The sequence below is a fragment of the Diadema setosum genome, chromosome 13, assembly GCF_964275005.1.
Source record: "Diadema setosum chromosome 13, eeDiaSeto1, whole genome shotgun sequence".
Lineage (NCBI taxonomy): Eukaryota > Metazoa > Echinodermata > Echinoidea > Diadematoida > Diadematidae > Diadema > Diadema setosum.
In genome coordinates, this window is record NC_092697.1 from 16,029,512 (window position 1) to 16,049,737 (window position 20,226).

The 20,226-nt window shown below is 38.7% G+C and overlaps 1 protein-coding gene and 1 long non-coding RNA gene across 2 annotated transcripts in view; both read left to right on the plus strand.

Moving 5' to 3' along the window:
• The window catches only part of LOC140236441 (sushi, von Willebrand factor type A, EGF and pentraxin domain-containing protein 1-like), a 32,042-nt gene extending 20,086 nt beyond the window's left edge, over positions 1-11,956 (plus strand). Inside the window, exons 18-28 of the mRNA XM_072316365.1 lie at positions 27-212; positions 991-1,179; positions 1,735-1,920; positions 2,619-2,795; positions 3,509-3,691; positions 4,261-4,365; positions 6,307-6,434; positions 7,652-7,886; positions 8,937-9,095; positions 11,412-11,435; positions 11,952-11,956. Coding sequence (XP_072172466.1) covers positions 27-212; positions 991-1,179; positions 1,735-1,920; positions 2,619-2,795; positions 3,509-3,691; positions 4,261-4,365; positions 6,307-6,434; positions 7,652-7,886; positions 8,937-9,095; positions 11,412-11,435; positions 11,952-11,956 — 1,577 coding nt within the window. The remainder of the gene's footprint in view (positions 1-26; positions 213-990; positions 1,180-1,734; positions 1,921-2,618; positions 2,796-3,508; positions 3,692-4,260; positions 4,366-6,306; positions 6,435-7,651; positions 7,887-8,936; positions 9,096-11,411; positions 11,436-11,951) is intronic.
• Positions 11,957-12,406: 450 nt separating this feature from the next.
• On the plus strand, positions 12,407-15,440 carry LOC140236799 (uncharacterized). Its single transcript, XR_011901791.1, has 3 exons — positions 12,407-12,525; positions 13,930-14,108; positions 14,995-15,440. It is a non-coding gene; the product is annotated as an uncharacterized lncRNA (long non-coding RNA).
• The last annotated feature ends 4,786 nt before the right edge of the window (positions 15,441-20,226 follow it).

The window sequence follows — 20,226 nt, forward strand, 5'->3', positions numbered from 1 at the left end:
CTTTTTTTTTAACCCTTGTTTCAAAGCTGTGACTTGCACTGTGGGCGAGTTTCCGGCACAGCTTGGGAGTCCCACAACCGGCTGCGTATCTGGTGGCACAGTAAATTTTAACACCACCTGCCAGTTTGTGTGCAGCGTTGGGTACTACCTGGTTGGATCCTCGCTGGCGACCTGCCTCTCTGATGGATCTTTGAGTCTGCCGTCTTGTCAAGGTAAGAACTCAAAAAGAATGACATACTGCGGAGCTTTAGAGTATGGTGTCACCTGTTATTAGGTCCTGTGCTCATTCATTCAGCGTATTTCAAAAGTGTCATTCTGTTGTGATATATTCTGTTGTTCATTGTAGTATTTACGTGAATAATGATAAAACACGACGGCAAAGATATAGTTCTTATACTTGATGTCCAGTTATGGCCGTTTTTACACAACACCTATTTTACCCTGACCACTAATATCAACGCTAAACACATGGAATTCGTAATATCTATTTCGTCGACTGCGTTATTATCACAATTTACGTGATTCACTGTTAATTGATTGAAGATTTTCATAGGCAACAAACGAGGGGCATAAAGATTGCTTGAACTTGCAGCAAATCTATATTTTTACTGGTAATGGATACTGATTACGTTATTGATTATAACTGAAATCAAATTCAAAGAAAAACATGAACAGTATGAAATGCAAATTGTAATTCTTCTCATCAAAATCATGCTGTAAGAAACACTCGGGGCTCAAATGATTGCCAAGACTGTACCAGATAAATTTTGATATTCATAGCTTCGGAGATGTTTCGAGGGAAATAAAGTGAGGCCTGATATCATGTTTCATCCACTGGTATATGACGTTGTGGATCAACAAACCAGCTATGAAAAGGATTCTGGGGAACACCTTTGGCATTTGTCGCAAGAAAAAACCGCATAGTGTGAGGCCACCTTAAAGGTCCCTATTTACTATTTCAAGTTACGTCCTACCGTATCAATTTCACAGTCGTTACCTGCACGGTGCCTGTACTTTCACCTGGTTTGGAGAGTCCCACCGAAGCCTGCAGCCAGGGATCCATCGTCGAATACAACACGACATGCGAGTTCCGTTGTGGCGCAGGCTACAACCTCGTTGGAAGCTCGTCGGTGACTTGCCAAGCTTCTGGTGACTTGACTGCACTCCCTACTTGTCAAGGTAGTCTTACTGTTTGAATGTGTCAAGTATTTCTAAGTGTCTTGGATTACAATTTTTTTTCCATTTCAAGTGATTACATGCATGTTTGCAGTGTGTGTGTGTGGATTCTATTCTATATCTCACGTGTTAAAGGAAACCAAAACCCAAAGAGTAATGTGGATTGAGTGAAAGCACTAGCAGCAACATTATTAGAACACATCACTGAAAGTTTGAGGGAAATCGGACAATCGATACAAAAAATATGAATTTTTAAAGTTTTGGTGTTGTAATGACTGTTGTAATGACTGGATATGACTGGACGTCATAAACTGGAGTAGTCTCCTTATCCAGTCATTACAACACAAAAACTTTTAAAATTCTTTTGCATCGGTTGTCCGATTTTCTTCAAACTTTCACTGATGTGTTCCAATAATGTTGCTGCTGTCACTCAATCCACATTGCTCTCTTGGTTTTGGTTTCCTTTAATGTTTGCTTCCCTTCCCTTCATAGACGTTAATATTTTACTGGAAGTCTTTAACGTTTGCCAGTGACTTTTCTTTGACATTTGTTTCAAAGTTGTGACTTGCACTGTGGGCGAGTTCCCAGCACAGCTTGAGAGTCCCACAGCCGGCTGCGTATCTGGTGGCACAGTAAATTTTAACACCACCTGCCAGTTTGTGTGCAGCGTTGGGTACTACCTGGATGGATCCTCGCTGGCGACCTGTCTCTCTGATGGCTCTTTGAGTCTGCCGTCTTGTCAAGGTAAGAAACTAAAAAAAGAAGGACATACTGCGGAGTTTTACAAGATGGTGCCATCGTCATATCGGTAAGGTCCTGTGCTTATTCATTCAGTGTATTTCAAGAGGTCATTCTGTTGTGGTATATTCTGTACCAGTCTTGCCAGTAGTTGATTATAGTAATTCCGTAAAACACGACGGCATGGGTCTTAAACAAACTTGAGTTCAGTTATGGCCGTTTTTACACAGCATTTATTTTCCTGTGACCACTGATATCAGCGGTAAACACATGCAAGGAATTAGTATTATCTATTTCGTCGATTGATCGAAGGTTTTCATAGGCAACGGATGAGAAACATGAAGCTTGCTTGAACTTGCAATAAGTTATCATTTTTCCTTTCAATGGATACCGATCACGTTATTGATAACAGCTGAAATTAAGTTTTGAGAAACAATTAGAAATATCACTGAATTGCAAAGTGCAATTCTTTATATCAGAAGTATGTTGTAAGAAACGCTCGGGACTTAAATGATCTCCAAGACTATAATCTGATCATCTGATAGATAAATGATGTTTCATCACTTTGAGGTGTATGGAATAGAATAAAATAAAACGTGATATCACGTTCCATCCCCTTGTTTAAGGGGCTGGTTTTTTTTTTTCATCCAACGTCATAATCGTCATATTATGACGTTGGATTTATTTAAATATTTATTTCGCAGCCATGACGTGTTCATTCCAACCCCCGACGTCTCCTCTCCAAACGTCATGTGATGGGGGCGCCCTTCGGTACCCCGGTGCTTGCTCGTTCACCTGTTCAGACGGGATCTTGCAGGGAAACGAGTACAGATTCTGCCAAGCCGATGGAACGTTATCTGGCACTGACCCAACCTGTGAAGGTATGGTGGCGCCCTTGTACAAGCTACTATATCCTATCTATTATGAAAAACAGTCAACTGGATTATAAAGACATCTCACCCGAAGGGAGAATATCTAATCTTTCATAACAAGACTGGTGGAATTTTTACACAAGAGTTGCTGAGGAGTAATGAACAACTTAATTATTTTCTTTGATAGGCTTATTGAATATTTCCATAATTTTAATCATTTTTTTTTCATTTTGCTTACCATAATTTCCCATCAAAAATCAGATGCTCTTCAGCAAGAAAACATTCAGAAGTGAGAATGGACTAAACAGCTTAGAGCAGAGCGTTAAAATCTGACTCTTTTGGAGTATTTACACAAAATCTATAGAAAGGATGATCTAATGGGAACGTACAGGAGATATTGTAAAAGTCAATAAGGCAGGGGAAAGTTATGCCACCAATAGTAATTATATCAGTAAAGTGTAATAATGTACACTTTTTCATGATATTCCCTCAGGGATGGGTGTGTGTCCTTTAAAACTCACTTTTGTATGGTTGTTTGATGCATTATCTGTGTATCAACTACTATGTAATATATTTATGTAGGTACATGTGTGACTTTAATGTGAATGTATCGATGTGAACTTCATGCTCCACATAACCATATCTGGTGTATACTTGTCTTTATGGCATGTACTGTCAAAGTTTAACAAAATCCATTGTCGATGTACTCTATGCTGCCACAGATGCGACATGCTCCTTGCCATACTTTGGCAGATTTCTGACGTCACCGACCTGCACTTCCGGCGGCCAGGTGGCAGTGGGGATGACTTGTGACTTGGAATGTGAGGAGGGAAACTTACAGGGGCAAGCGACAGTCACGTGTAACGACGATCAGACCCTATCCTCAACACTCCCACAGTGCCTAGGTAAAGACGTTGGTTTCCTTCAAAGAAACCTCAGTAAAATGTTTCAGATGAGTAAATTCTCTGAATAGGACTTAGTTATGAATTCTCGCCAGTGTGTAATCTATATCCAAGTTCAATTTAGTTTTGTTTGTTTGTTTTTTTGTCCACGATTTACTTCTTGACAAAGGTATCGTGATCGGTTTCTGGCAATGCTATGAAACAGTAAAGACTCTTTTAAGGACAAATATCTAATTTTTTGTTAGTCAGGCTGTTAGTAAGCCTAATGTATGACGACAGAGTAATATGAGCTTTCATGAAATGCAATTTTTCATATAGGCTGTAAATTTGACCTTTTGAGTCCTTTCACGATGTTCACCAAATGTTTCCAAAGATGTTTGGTTTGGTTTGGTTTGGATGTGCTTTGGTTTTGATGTGCTTCAAAACAGCTAACAAATTACTGTTCTTCTAGAAACTCTCACCTCCTTTGCTTTTGAGGATACCTTTTAGTATTCGTGCACTGAAACTGCTTTTTAGAATTGACTTGGAGGCTCTACCACTATTCTTTTTTTTTACATTTTTTTTTTGTGTAGAACCATGTGGAGCCGGATTCTGTGCATCCAACCAGTTTTGCAATGCAACGCAGAACAGTTGTCACTGCGCAGCGGGGTCACGTGACGAAGATGGCGCATGCCAAGGTAACGCTCTCAAAACAGGTCATGGAAAATGTCGCCCTTCCTCAGTAACTTACATATACCGTATTACCCAACGAAATGCCCTTAGACTTCATTGTACCTTAATAATTATGGGGCAGGGGGTGGTGCTGTGTCACAGTGGATGAGACTATTGACTCCCAATCGGAAGACCTGAGTTTGATTTCCGCCCGGTGCTTACGTCCCTAGGCAATATGTTTTTACCCTCCATGTCCCTCTCGACCCAGGTGAAGAAATGGATACGGTCGGGGGGGGGGGGGTGTTTCATAAAGCTGTTCTTAAAGTTACGAACGACTTTAGAACGACTGGTGATCATTTCTGATATGCTATACTTATTAGAATTTCAATAATTCAGCACAAGAACTGATCACCAGTCAGGCGTTCTAAAAGTTATTCTTACCCTAAGAACAGCTTTATGAAACACCCTTGGTAACGCTAGGATAATAATAATGGCAGGGCCCTCTGGTAGAATGGTGGCAACACTGAAGAGGCTACCCTGGATAAAGAAGGCCTTATCATTGTTATCTCCCCAAATAGTATAATAGTGAGTCACTATACTTTTTCTTGCAAATCTAATAAAAGGCACTGTTGAATATTACTGTCGGTTATTAAATTTTTAGTGCCATCAGCATGTGAGCCATATTAAGAACTTCTAACCTCAACGAAATTACAAGGAAGCTAAAAGGCAGGTTTAACAGTGCTTATCGTCAAAAATCCTTAATGAAAAAGAATTGCAAGTTTGTGAACAAGTTACAATTTCATGATAAACTGCACCAGACAACGTAGAAGATCTATGGTGTTGTACATCAGACCAGAGCTTTCGGCATTGTTCTCCAAACGGGAGGGGGCGGGGGGGGGGGGGGAGGGGGGCTTCTTTTTAATCATGCTTTTCAGTAGAGGTGATGGACAATGGCCAAAAAAGGGGGGAAAAATATCTCAACCAAAGAAATCCTTACAATACTGCCAAACCTCCAGGGAAGTGTTGGCTATATGAACCATGCCCTCAACCCGGTAACCACCAATTCCCGCGCACACGGACGCAACACACACGTACACGTAGACACACGTAGACACACGCACTCGCACACACGCACACACACATGGCAAAAAAAAAAGTTTTGCCACCTATGTACAGCATTGCAACAGCCACAGGCGCAATAATTGTATTCACGAACTAAGAATGACCATTTCATCCACTGTCTAGATCCCTGCCAAGGACAATGCCATGTGACTACAGAAATATGCGCTCTGCCGGACAATGGCACCGAGTACGCATGCGCATGCCGACCGGGCAAGACAAGGGACACCTCCACCGGTTTATGCCGTGGTAATCAGACATGTCTTCATATTACTCAGTATGTCGTTTAACGCCATGGCAATTTCGTCTAGATAAATGTTCTACTCTTGAGATAATTATAGAGAATTAGAGCTGTCCGACGAGCAGTATGTTCATATCTTCTTTAGCTAACCGCGTATGCCATTAAATAGCTGTGGCAATATTTTCCAAAATAAAAGTTTAACCACAGGTAAACATTGGAAAACATTCATGCTCTCCATGGCACCTATAACTGAATACAATAAGAGCAAGCAGTATAGCTGTCATTTCAATGTTATCTTGACAACAATAATATAATACATACATAGATGAAATTCATATGGCACTCATTTCTGGCGTTTCCAAGCGCATCAAAACAGAACGGAGAAGTCGAATTGGAATACATGCCAGTAATATACACGTATGTTGTGATATGCATATAGCAAGGGAAAGAAAAATATCACGATTGATTAAATTGATGAGTTTTATGCTGTGATCAAAAAAGGTCAATGTCTAGGCTAACTGCGATGCGTGGTACCACAGGCATTCGTGGTAAAGTGCATGATGTGTTCTCACTGTTGAGCTATACTGTCTCCGTGTCTTTCAATCAGATTCAATAGCATTTAGTGGTAACTTCAGCCTGCTTAGAATCAATGGCACGGATGCGGTGTACACTGAAGCCATGTCAGACCCTGAGAGTGAAGACTTCCGTTCGGTGGCAGACCCCGTGGAGCAACAGGTGGGTAAGGTAGCTTTAAACCGACAAATCACAGAAAGCACATTTCTTTAGCTTGATGTGGTATATTTTTTAATCGTAATTCAATTCATTATTGATATTTCATAAGAAAAATAAAACGCCTTCTTCAACTAAGTCATGTTCCGGTCAAAAACCTTCGTTTGTTTTGTTTGTAAAACGAAATACGAATAAAAGTCAAATTATTTGTCTTTCATACCAGCCTGGAAGGTCAGCTGTAAGAGAGCAAATATGAAGAAATGTTACTCTTTAGTTACTATGTACGAAATGCACCTTCTGTCATACTTGCCTGTGTTTTAATCAACTCACATCCTTTGTTATCAACCGTGAACGCTATAATAGCATTATGTTTTCGGTCGTTTATAAAGGGTTACTTCATTCTTCTCCATGCATCACTGTTGTAGTCATTCAAATGACATGGCGAACAGTCTACAACTTGACTTGCAAAGGGTGTGAGAAGAATGCTACATTTTTCTTCCCTCATGTAAAACGCCCAAACCCTCATGTGAATATTGCTACACAATTTTCCCAGGATACTCTAATTATAACTACGAAATTGTAACCATTAGTTACCCTCCTCCTCGTGAGAGATACCACACTTTATAACACTTTGTTTCTCTGCCGTTTTGCCAGAGAAGTTTTGAAAAATGTAGAAGAATAATCTATTACTCTTCCCCTTGTACATACTTGTCACGGACTATTGTTCGTCTTTAAAAGTTGAAATTCTTACCAAGTTAAAATGCAGGCTGTATGGCCTCAACTTTTAACGGCCGTTTATCCCTTCTGCAAAAGTCACAAATTTTTACATGGTTGAAGGTTGAATCTCTTTACATATCGTATTTGCAATCTTACGGTAGTACACCTCATAGTTGTTTCTTTTTTTTTTTTTTTGCATTTCTAAAGAAATGAAAGACAAACCCCATTTCACTCTGCTCCCCCTTTATACCCGTTGACATTTTATTTGGGGTCTGAATAAATTCATTAGAAATCTATAGTACTGTTTCCTCAGGCAATCCATCATAAAAAAAGCTTCTGGTTTTATTCTGAGAAAAAAAAAGTCCGAATTATCTGCCCTCTGCTCAGCTTATGAAAGGAATCTGATTTTCAGGTTTGAAGAAGGGTGACATAAATTTTAAAGTACACACTCCTTGCCATCGATACGAGCCTTACCTCTCTCTATCTCTCTATTACTATCTGCCTAGCTCGAGGTAGTATACGCCAGTTACGATCCAGCTCCCAGTGATATCAGGGTGACGAGGCTCTCTAATGGGAGTGTGGTGGTCGAATACGATCTCGTCTTTTCGAGTGCAGGGGATGAAGAGTGGAGGAATGAACTGGAGGCAGCGCTCAGCCAACGAGTCATCAGTAACGACGGCCTTCTGGACGCGTCTCAGGACGTGCACCTTGTCGTCGACATGGAGTCCTTTGACCTTCGCCGTAAGAGCCACACTTTTCCGACACTCTCTCACATAACGTTATTACTGCAATATCAATGTTTCGGGCCCTATTTCATAAAGCTGTTCGTAAAGTTACACGTGACTTTACGAACAACTGGAATATGAAGTACCAATATGTGTGCAGAGGTTTTTTTTTTTTCCTTACGTTTTAAGAAAGTACTACTGTATGTCAATATTTCATCTACATTTGGGCGAAACTACACTTTCAACTAAAACGTGTGCTGAAATGGAAGAATAATCATTATCATCTGCAAATTTCAATTTTAATTATTGAAATTAACAATGATCAGGAAACCCACTTAGCTTGCCATATTCAAGTAGTTCGTAAAGTCGTGCGTAACTGTACGAACAACTTTATGAAACAGGGCCCTGGCATGCCTGGTGTCAGTTTACCTAACCCTTTAAGAAAAACAAACAAACAAACAAACAAACAAACAAATAAACAACAATAAAGACAACAAACACAATACAAAACAAAACATTAGCTCACAAATCTGATTTGGTAAAGAGTCTGAATTGCCAGTTAGGATTAATCCGCGTTCTCATCCCTGTCCAAATGAGCACAAGGTTTCATACATCTCTTTTTGTCTTGTGTTTAGATGTTTAGATTGACTAAATATTTGGTTTGATTATTGTATGAAACGTGAAAGGTCTCACACATATCATTACCATTTAAACGAATTCCATGTCTTGAGAGATCCCCCGTGAAGTGGCTTCTAGATAGAACCATGAATATTTCGTTTCCTGTGACGTTGGTGAAAGCCGTAACTCTGTGCCATCTGCTTCACCAACGTCATTAGCACCTCCTCCTTTTATGTAAATGTGTTATTTGTAGCATGCACGGTTACCAGGCCTATACAATTATAATTATGCAAAAAGGAATGCCTGTAAAACGCACAAATTTGTAACGCCGTTTATCGGTGAAATGAAATCTGAAATCGCTACATTGCCACCATGGTATAAAACGCCACACACTTACTAAACATGGAGAGCCGTACGTAACACGTACACGTGTGTCTTTTCTTCGCAGTTCAAGTCGTGAATGAATGTGCCTCGGACACGCTGAATGACTGCTCAGCAGACGCTGTCTGTATTGACCATCAGAATCTGGGCGGATTCACGTGCCAGTGTGTGGACGGATACCTTGACCTTTACCCGGATGTACTTCCCGGTCGATACTGTTTTCCAGGTAAGCAATGGACATATTTTAGGCCTATAATAGGGTACATTATACAAATGATGCACAGGATAGAGTGCGTTAGTGGAGATGTAGCGCACTCGAGGGTATTTACAATTGTGAAACATGTTGCACTACATTGTAAATACCCGAGAGTGAGCTGCATCTCCACTAACGCCACGAAATAATCATGTGCATCATTTGTTTTATAAAATGGGTCGAAAACTAACAGCATTTTTCACGTACCTTTGTGGATCAAGATGTCCGAAGATGTTCGTCCCAAACATTTACGCACGTCGCACTCGGAAATCCCGCACACATATAAGTACTGTACGTATAAGAGTATACGTACGCCACACATGTTATGCACACAAGAAAGGCCGGCCGGCAGCCCGAACTAGAAGTCGTTTACAGGATTAACAGCGCGTATAGTAGCGCGCGACGCACTTGTAACAACTGATTGAGTGCGCACTGCTAGTGCAAACATTGTGACGTCGGCCGTGCATGTTAGTGAGAAATTAATACAAGCACACGTGACTCATTTCAGCGCTTCCAATTGGCTACATTCTTGAACCCATTTTATAAAAGGTGTTATCAAACTATCATACTAAATGATACTTCACCTGAAGTTTGCGAACGGGTTTACATAGTGAAGACTGAGAAGGCGTGACATGCATGTTTTAGTAGGTTAATGCCTAAGTCGATGACGAACTTTTATAGATATAAAGTGCCTTTGTGACTTTCTGTTGTAGTCTTAATCTGCAATTTATAGTGAGACACAATACACTAAAATATGGAACATGTTTTGTATGTAGACAAGTAAGGATAGTACAGTCAGTCCGCAGCACGTATGCTAATGAGCCGATCCGGCAAGATTTATTCAGCACTCTCGTTGACGATCTTTGCGTTCGAAAGGTGTCTCGTCGTGCGAGATTTTGCGAGACTTTGATAGGGCTATGGTTTTCACAGTGTAGCGACTTGTACATGCGTCATGGCTACAAGTCACGGTAAATTGTTCTCCAGACTTTGATCTTTATTTTGATACTAAATTTGCGTATAACATCGGATCTTATCATGACTATATAATCAGTTGAATTTGCGTAAATTTTACCTGCTTTTCACGGAAGATTTTGTCGTCTAAAGTTCTTTTTTGGTTCCTGACCGGATTAAGAAACTGTTGTTTCTGATTTTGGCTTTTTCGTAGAGAGGAAACTTAGATGCTCATCATATATTGGAGTCAAGGAGACGCAAGCATGATTTATACTAGTTTTTCCGTTTTGAAATGTCTGTAAAATTCACTCCTAAGCCGGAAGTATGCTCCACACAAAGTGTACAGTGGCGCGAAAGAGCTCTCTCATTGGACAGTGCTTGCATTCAGCGCTTGAACTACACGCGTGCCAGGAAATCGCAAGTGGCATGAAACCGTTATGTAGCAGCGTAATGACGTAAATGCAAGCGCTGAATGCAAGCGCTGTCCAATGAGAGAGCTTACTCTTGAGATTGCACGGTTTCAAGCTGATCAACACTGACATCGATGTATATTTTACTGGTTCCTGACCGGATTAAGCAACAAATTGTCAAGATATTTACATGGATACAAAGATTAGGAGATGGACTACCAAATAAAGCATTTTCATTGAGACGCAAGGTGAATTTGGTATTTTTTGACGTCTTGAACGTGTACTGCACGAATTACTTTTTTCATCATTTTTCAAGCTCAAATTACGCTATGATATTTTTCATTTACAATAATTTGAGTAACATGTGACGATAGTTTACATATTTTCCTTGAATTTGATACCAAATTTGTGAACATAAGGTGTATTTTTGTTGCCGAAATCCCAAGGACAAAATCCCCTTACGCAACTTATTACGTATGCAAGCCTAGAGCGGGCTTGCATACGAGTTGAATAAATACGAGCGAATTATCGGGTGCTGCGGACTGACTGAGTACTATTACCCATTATTGCACTATACCCATTATTGTACTATGTAGCCATCAGCATTAGTGAGATGACTTCATCGGCGAAACAGGATATGACTTATTCACCGAAAGGACTTTTACATTATCCTGAATGTCACGATAGCATCGTATACTATGGTGATACGTATGTGAATGGGTTGTTTTTCTTGTATCCTAAAGTTCTGTGTTCTGACTGAGAACAAGTATCTATACATTGCTTACAAGGAAGTGCACTCGTTTTAACCCGAATGCATTCTCTGAAACAAGTTTATCGTGCTTAATTGATGTGACAATTTGTCGGAATATGGCTTCCCAGTTTGCATTGATTCTGCTCGTTTTTTTTGTTTTTTTTTTTTTTTTTACAGACACAGCTGGGTCGAACACATCAGGTAAGTACTTTGCCGTCGTTATTTCTTACAATTACCATTCATTAGCATTCGTAACATCAAATTGTGAAATGACAGATATAAAAAAGGTCTTGCGTTGGATATGGATGAGGTGTAACAAAGTCACAGTAGAAATGAATGTCTTTAGAATGATTTAATTTGTCGGACAACATTGCCATTCTTTCATAAGGTAAAAAGTACAATCAAGGGATAAAATGAACTTCATATTTGATCAGGGCAATTTTCCAGTCGAAAAAGGAGGAGGAAGGGGCGAGTATTGGAAATGTAGTTCATATCAACAAAGTATGGATGTGCTTATGAGAGTGTATGTGTTTTTATTTTTGCATTTTTTAAGCGATGTAGTCAATGAAGGCGTAAATAGCAGCCTATTTTGTGGTCAACCCTCGCAAAGTTTATTGGTAGGAATTCATAAAAGTAGTTAAAATCAGTTCATGGGAATTATGCAAATTTTGATTACGTTTTAAGCCCATGCCTTTTTGCGCTTGCTTTAATTCATAGACTAGATTAAAGCCAAATATTTGATTAGAACTGTTTGTTTGTTTTTTTAATTCGGGCCTTCGTGACTGTAACAGAGAAATTACGCCTATTCTGAATTTAGTTCCCACCGTGAAGGATATAATAAAAATTATACAACACATGTATGGAATCTTGCCATCTGATTGGATGAATGCGGGTCACATGACATTCAGAGGAATCAGCTATCCAACGCTCACTCTCAATGGCAGTGCAATAGTCGACTATTGAACGGTACAAGCGAGCCGGCAGTGCAATAGACCGTAGGACACACTGAACTTGTGTATCGTACACTAGCTAGCTGGCATTGTATACGCGCACCCGTAGGGTTTGCGCTGCATGCGCCAGCCCAGCACGCAACCGGTTCACCACCAGTCCACCATGCGTACTCACGTACGGCCATGCCACTACTATACGTTATCATGGCTACGTAACCTACCTCTTCTCACCCGAGCTTTGTTCTCGTCTCTGATGAGGATCTCAGCGCATTGCTAATCATGAGTGAAGTGCAGCAGCAAATACTAAGAAAGTGGTCTAATACAGTATGCTTTAAATAGTGGTAAGCAAATTCTCTAGCCCTATATATATAGGGTTTAGTTAGACCTTTTTTCAAGACCTACCACAGATCGAGCCAGTGGCAGTACCGTACATTACGTATAGCTATAGTATAGGCATACTACTACTAGTAACGTTAGGCGTAGGCTTTCGCATAGTTCTCGACCTACCTATTTAGGGTTAAAGCATATCTATTTTGGTCTAGACTCTAGACCATGCCGAAATATTTCGATATCATGTGTTGTATAAAACAAATATTCAATGTTTATCATTCGTGCGACGGTACCGAATATTACATTCGGTGCAAGTTTAACCGTTCTATTCAACTCCGCTTCGCGTCGTTGAATAGAACGGTTAAACTTGCACGCTCATGTAATATTCGGAACCATCGCACTCATAAACATTGAATATTTGTATACTATATATTGACATGAACTATACCAGTGGTATAGTTATGTTAATTTAAAGATCCGAGTATAATGTGGATTGATGAAATGCAGCAATATAACCAGAACACATCAGCGAAATTTGATGAAAATTGGATCGATATCGGAAAAGTTATGAATTTTTACAGTTTTGATGCCGCCATTGCTATAGATGAGAAGACTACATCATTTTGTGACGTCACGCATAGACAGTGATATTAAGAAACTACTGATAGAGAAAATGCAACACATTTTCTCTTTTCTGGTATAATGAAAGAGTTCGTGTACTCGCATTATCTCTCAGAAAGCAGATGGAGTAATTTTCTTCTTAAAATATGTCAGTGTCAGTTTCAAGTCAAGGGAATCTGTACTTTTCATAAAATGTTATTTTTTTTTTAATTCTCTGTATATTTTCCTTGTATCGTCGCCCGTGTGTGACGTCATGAACTGTATGTCTTCTGATCTGGCGATGGCGGCACCGATAGAATTTATATCTTTCGAACGAATAGTCCGGTTTTCCTCAAACTTCGCTGATGCGTTCGACTAATATTGTTGCATGCGCTCAATCCACGTGAACATTTGGGTTTCATTCCCCTTTAAAGCGACTTTACCGAGATGTTCACGTCAGAACCCTGCTGGAAAGAACACAGTGTCCCACAATGTGAGAAACACAATCTGAAACAGAGTGTGAAAAAACAGTGTGAACACAATGTGAGTCATCAATACACAGTGTGAAACAAAGCATTACTATGTGAACACTCTGTGAAAAATCACACAACAGTGTGAACTCATCTTCACACTGTCAAATTCGAGCGTTTTCACAAAGTCGACTATGTGAACACGCTGTGAACACACTGTGGGACACTGTATCCTTTCCAGTAGGGAAGCACTCTTTATAAAACAGCACATATCAAACAAAAGTACACATTGGATTCCGCCGCCTGCTGGTGCTGATGAATTCACATGTCCATGTCTATTTGCAGGCTTCCCGTACTTCGTTATGATCATCATGGCCGCCATCTTGGTTGTAACGATACTACTAATCGTGTGCTTCTCAATGACGTGGTATCAGCAGCAGCTGAAGTTCCGTTTGAACTCGATAAACTCGAGCGAACAGACCCTCACAAAGGACCTGTCCAACAGACGCTTGTCATCACCTCGGGTGAGCTTTGTCGTTTTTATTTTTGTTTGTTTGTTTGTTTGTTTTTGTTGTGTTTTTTTTTTTCGTAAGGACTTTTAACCCTTCAATTCTTTGGTACTGAATCGTATTATCATCATTTGTACTATTGTTCGTGTTTCCTGAGGTAGTAGAGTAAAAAAAAAAACTATCTTCCGTGAGTCCCTACGTTGTTTATCATGTCTATATTGCAAAATTTTTGAAAAGCCTTTATAAATGTTCCTAAATTTGTGAAAATTTCTTGAATTGACAGCACGTCTAAAGGGTACTGTATTAGGATTGATATTTCACCCTCACTGTGGCAATTTTATATGTATCCCACTTCTGATTTTGTGAAAACCACTTTCCAGTGTAAAATGTGCACTGGAATTCAAAGGTGCCAATTCAATGATGTCAGATGTTTTTTTTTTTTTTTTTTTTTTTTTTTTTGCGAGGTATCGAATTAGTATGAAGTGGAGCAATCCCGGTTCTGTCATGAGAAAATTACATTGAACTATAAGTTTGAATTACTTTTCTAAAATAAATGCTCGTTTAGGCAGCATTTCACAGTTTTCAGAGCACTGAAAAAGTACTCGGCTCATGCGAAGAGTTTACAATGCTGCAAGTGCGTTGTTTTGCCTAAGTAATTGAAAGAACCTGCTGCAAAGCGTTGTTTTATAAATATGCACACATAAAATTACACCTAATGATAAATGTATGCACATAATCATAATTACACATGTAAATGTGTGCATATAAACGATATTTGCCATGTCCATTACGTAGAATATACTTGTTTGTGTTTTATTTTTATTATTATCTTTTTTTTGGGGGGGGGGAGGATTTTGCTTCTTTATCGTTTTCTTTCGTTTCTTCTTCCGCCTAACTTCAGGGAAACTCGTCGAATCCGCATTCAAATACCATATTGTTGAATGACGCTAGGGTGCAAAACGGCGGCGTTGTGCAAAACGGCAGTGTGGTGAAAAACCATTCTCACCGATCAAAGCCAAATCGACGGCAATCATACCAATATGACAGAGACAGCGAACCTCCGTCATCCCCGGAGCATTTCCGTCACAATGAGCCAGACCATCACAGATCGCACCCAGATCTTCGGCGGAGTCAGAACACGGACTTAGAAAGCAGGCAGCATTACAGGTCAAAGAACGAATTATTTCCCATTCCGCGAGGTTCCCACGGACCCGATGCTCGATCGTCAATCGATCGGCAACGAGCGATATCACCAACTGATCGGCGTCCCCGCGGAGAACAATCCGTAACGCCGATTGGTCACTGGTTTCAACATGAAGTTCTGCCGTCGTACACGTCATCACGCCAAAAAATGTGAGTTCTGTTTTTATCGACATTTTGTGTGCACATCCTTTGCATGTACTTCACAGATGACTAGAATAGTATATAAGAGAATGGTAAAGGAGAATGGTGACATTATGTCGTTTATTATGTATGCATATTTTAACGTTTTGAATGCTGTTCCGCCATGAAAGGGCATGCATGTCAGGGAAGAAACATTCCGCCTCTACCAACATTTGGAACACAGTCTCAAAATACTTTAACAAAATGGGAAAAGGTGACAATTTCTAACCGGGGAGAGACATGGAGGGCACGTTGCCTTAGATAACTAAGAAAAAAAAACCCACGTTATATTTGCTTTGCAGCCTTGACAGAATATCAATATTCTTCCAGACCTATGTTCTCCTTGAACATTGCAGAACTAATGATCGGCAGGGTGAATTACAGATAGACTCACGACAGAAGTTAACAGTACAATTTACCAGTTTCTGTAAAAATAGTTACTAGGATCCTCATTGGATGGATGTTCCCGTTCGCACGATGTCATTTTCTGCAACCCATTTCTGTGGGTGTACAGACGACGTACGATTAGATATATTAGCCCTGCGGGGAAAAAAAAAATCCGGGTATCTGGGCTATACAATGGCTTAAGCTTTCGTGCATTAGTACAGTAGCCCTTATCTGTAAATCTGCCTTGTCGTGGTAAACTTTTCATAATATATTATTATCGTTGTTTTGTTTTTTTTTTTGTTTGACAGAAACGTGACCCATCTCTGAAGACAGTGAATCAGCGGATGAGGACTCTATGCTCGTTTCTTTATCCCTCCGCCATAAGGAGAAGGCATGAGATACAAATATTATGTTTGTGTGATGTCCGTCTTTCCGTCCCACATCCCGTTGCTGCGATCAAAAAATGATAAAAAAGTAAACAAGTAGCAAACACACAAAACCGCTCGATGAATGTTCTTGGTAAATTTCCCAGGTATACCAGTGTACACGAAGCGATGATTCACTGATTGTTGTTGTTGTTGTTGTTGTATTTTTTTTAAGTTCCTCAAGGTCAAAGGTTACTGAACTTAGACTAAAATTGCCTTTTTGCAGCTTTAACTTCATCTTGGAATGACCAGTGGGGCTAAAATGTTGTGGAAAGGCTAGAAATAGATATACTCCTAACATAATATTGGCAAAGGTCGAAGGTCAATGTCAAAGGTCACTCTACTTTTGCCGAACACTCTCATTCCCTGCTATGTATTGGGCTGTGGGTCCAGGTAGACAGGTAAAGAAAAACTTGACAATCACTCCATTGAACATGACAGTGGTTAAAAGTCAAAGATCAAAGTCATACGTCACTGTTCTTTAAAAAATTGTGTTTCCAATCACAACTCCATCGAGGACTGGCCAGTGCTGATATGAAATGATGTAAACATGGTAGAAATTAAATGTTTTTAGTGTGTACGTGATTGTGGTAGGAGGTTAGAGTTGAGGCTTATAGGTCATTGTCCTTTTGCTACAAATGTTATTTTCTATCCATAACTTCAGCTAGGAATGCTCTGTATAGTAGTATCTGGTATGACAATTAGAATATTCACTTACTTGTCTGAAATGACAAGGATAGAAGGTCAAAGGTCACTCGCAAGTGTAACAAAATTTAGGAAAAAACAAATTCTGGCCTAAATTCCTTTAGGTATTGAAGTTCATTGTTAATGTTGCTCGTTTTTAGTGTGGTAATGGGGAAAAATGTGGAATATACTTCCTTTGAGCTGCCCTCGCTTTTGTGTATGTGTGTATGTGTGTGCGTGCGTGTGTGTTTTGTTCTTTAGGCATGTTTCATCGTGGGAACCTAGTGATGATGCAACACTCATGCGACTGGCCGAATTCTAAATGCAAATGCAATAAGTGTTACGAAGGAGAAAGTAGCATTCCAAGATAATGATATAAAAAGAATGTCAGTGTGATAAACTACATTGTAAAAGGTACTCGCAGTAGTTCTTCACAAATTTATCAAAGACATGTGAATACGTGTGTGTGTGCGGTTTTTTTTTTTTTCCCCAATCAGAGTTATGAAATTATACTTGGGTATGTTCATTCGAAGACAAGCTGTAGTGAATGCTGAACCATTTTTCTGCAACAAGTTATTAGCTTTCTGTTTTCGTTTCTGTGAGATACACACAAACATGCATTTCATATAAAATCAAACATTTAAACCAAGATCATTGTGTATGATTTCATGTCATTTAATCGAATCATTAAACCAAATCAAATGCATGACAGCATAGTACATGTAATTACAAATCTTTATGAATAGTGATTTGCTGTACACATTTGACAATTTTTTTTTTTTGTATTCCATTCCATTAGTGTGTTCTTAATTGTCGTAAGTCTTTTTGCCACTCTATGTATATAACAGATGATACATGAAACGTGATAGTTTAGGAGTCATTATCACACAGTATTTTATTTCTTATCAAATTCTTCGATGTAAAATAAACATGTGTAAACAGATAAAGAGCGTTAATAAGAGCTAATATTCTATTTAGAAAATCAAGATGTTTGATACAAAACTATACCGATTTTACAGTTTTAGCCATGCAATATGTACATAATTATGGTCATATTTTTATCATATGTCCATTTTTCATGATTAATAAAGGGATTTGTGCATATATCAAAATAGTTTCTACGAATTAACTTATATATGAATATAATTTAGTTATGATTTATTAATCTTATAGTCAACAAATTATGATTAGATGTCTGAGAACTTTTATGTATATATTCTTACACACCTGTCAGTGCCTATGATGGCATAAATGCGAACGTATTGACTAATTGAATTCATGAATATACATACTTATTTCGTTTATGAAATTTTCATTAATCATGTTCAGAAAATATAATTCTTAACAGATGTGCAAGGGAGGGAAACATTCAAAAAAAGAGTCTTCTGTTTGCCTCGTTTTCTGAATTGGTTTGCAATGCCACTAATAATCCTACTACAAGATAACTATTTCATAGCGTCGAGCGTATGACCTTTATGACTAAGCTAACGAATATCAGCGAACATGTAGTGAAAAAGCAGCTAGCAAAGGTACAGTTAGACTTAAAAGCTACTTAAGACTGCATCACAATTATATACTTTCCGAACAGTCCTTCTTATTGCAATCTGCAGTCATTGTATCACATGAAAACTTCAGTTTCACTGAAACTTTCTCGCCATTCCTAGCTTCAAGATATATCATTTGTGAAAATGACGAACGAGCGCAGAAATTCAAGAATTTCATAATTAAGAAATTTAGATGAATTCTTTTCCTTAGCTAAAGAAATCATGCTCAAACTCCAAGGCCAGTTGATTCTAATAGACGTTTAACTTTCTGTTTATTTGGGATTAATGTACGTGATAATTGTCCTAAAGGACAAGTTCACCTTCATTAACATGATGATTGAGAAAATGTAGCAATATTAGTAGAACACATCATTGAAAGTTTGAGGAAAATCAGATAATCCGTTCAAAAGTTATGAGTTTTTGAAGTTTTTGTGCAGTCACCGCTGGATGAGAAGACTACTGCAGTGTATGATGTCACATGCATACAGCAATATAAGGAAAATATAAAGAGAATTTCACAAAATTTCATCTTTTGAAAAAAGTACACATTCCCTTGACTCATTACTGACATTATGTTATGGGTAATATTATTCCCATTGCCTTTAGAAAGAGGCAAGTCAAGTGCTCTTTTATTATGCGAAAAAAGTAAAAATATGTTGAATTTTCTTTACATTTTCTTTATACTGTTGTACTCATATGACATCACGAACCTTAGTAGTCTCCTCATCCAGCGGTTCCAACACAAACATTTAAAAAATTCATAACTTTTGCATCGATTGTCCAATTTTCCTCAAACTTTCACTGATGTGTTCTACTAATATTGCTACGTTCTCTCAATCCTTATCTTAATGAAGGTGAACTTGTCCTTTAAGTTTAAATGATTTTTTTTTTCAAGTTAAGCACTGAATAGGCTCAGTATGATATGATGAGATGATACAATTGCAATCATATTTTTACTCCTCCATTAAAGATCTTTGATTAAACTTTGATCTTTGATTTTGATGCTAGACCTTAATTTTACGTTAATACTGTGATTTATAGCAAAGCAGTTGCCGCAGCGAAATCAATTCTTAGTAATTATCTTGTCATCGATTTGTTGAAAGCGCGTAACAGTGATTTGTACTCAAGGAAAAAACCCTTTCATGATTAATAATTTCAAGTGTCTTGTGTTTCTGTTTGTTTGTTCATTCTTTGAAGATTGACTAAAGTACTACTAATACTATTTGTTGTGTGTATATATATATATATATATATATATATATTTTTTTTTTTGTGTGTGAAAACAAAAGAAATAAAAAGAAAAGCCTTTGTAAAGGCGCCCCCCTCCCCCCTTTACGGAATTCCTGGATCCGCGAACTGAAGGACGTCATGTGCTTCCCACCTGGCATTGATAGGAATCAGACTTTTTTTTTTTTCAGGTTTACTGAATGCTGCAAAGATGCTGCGTTAGGGCGCGTTGTGACCATGCCAATGACGCAGCTTGTGTGCGGTTGGCATCGTTGGCATGGGCACAACGCAACTTTTATTTTTATGAGAATACACAAAGACACAGAGACGCAGATTCAATTCATTTTTATATCTACTTCAGAGACATTTGGATGTACTTTTTGTGAGCGTCTCGGTACATATTTTGTTTATTCGTTACAAGCACTACGTACACGATAAGCTGCGGGAACCAGGAGTTTAACGTAATCATTATATCGACAGACT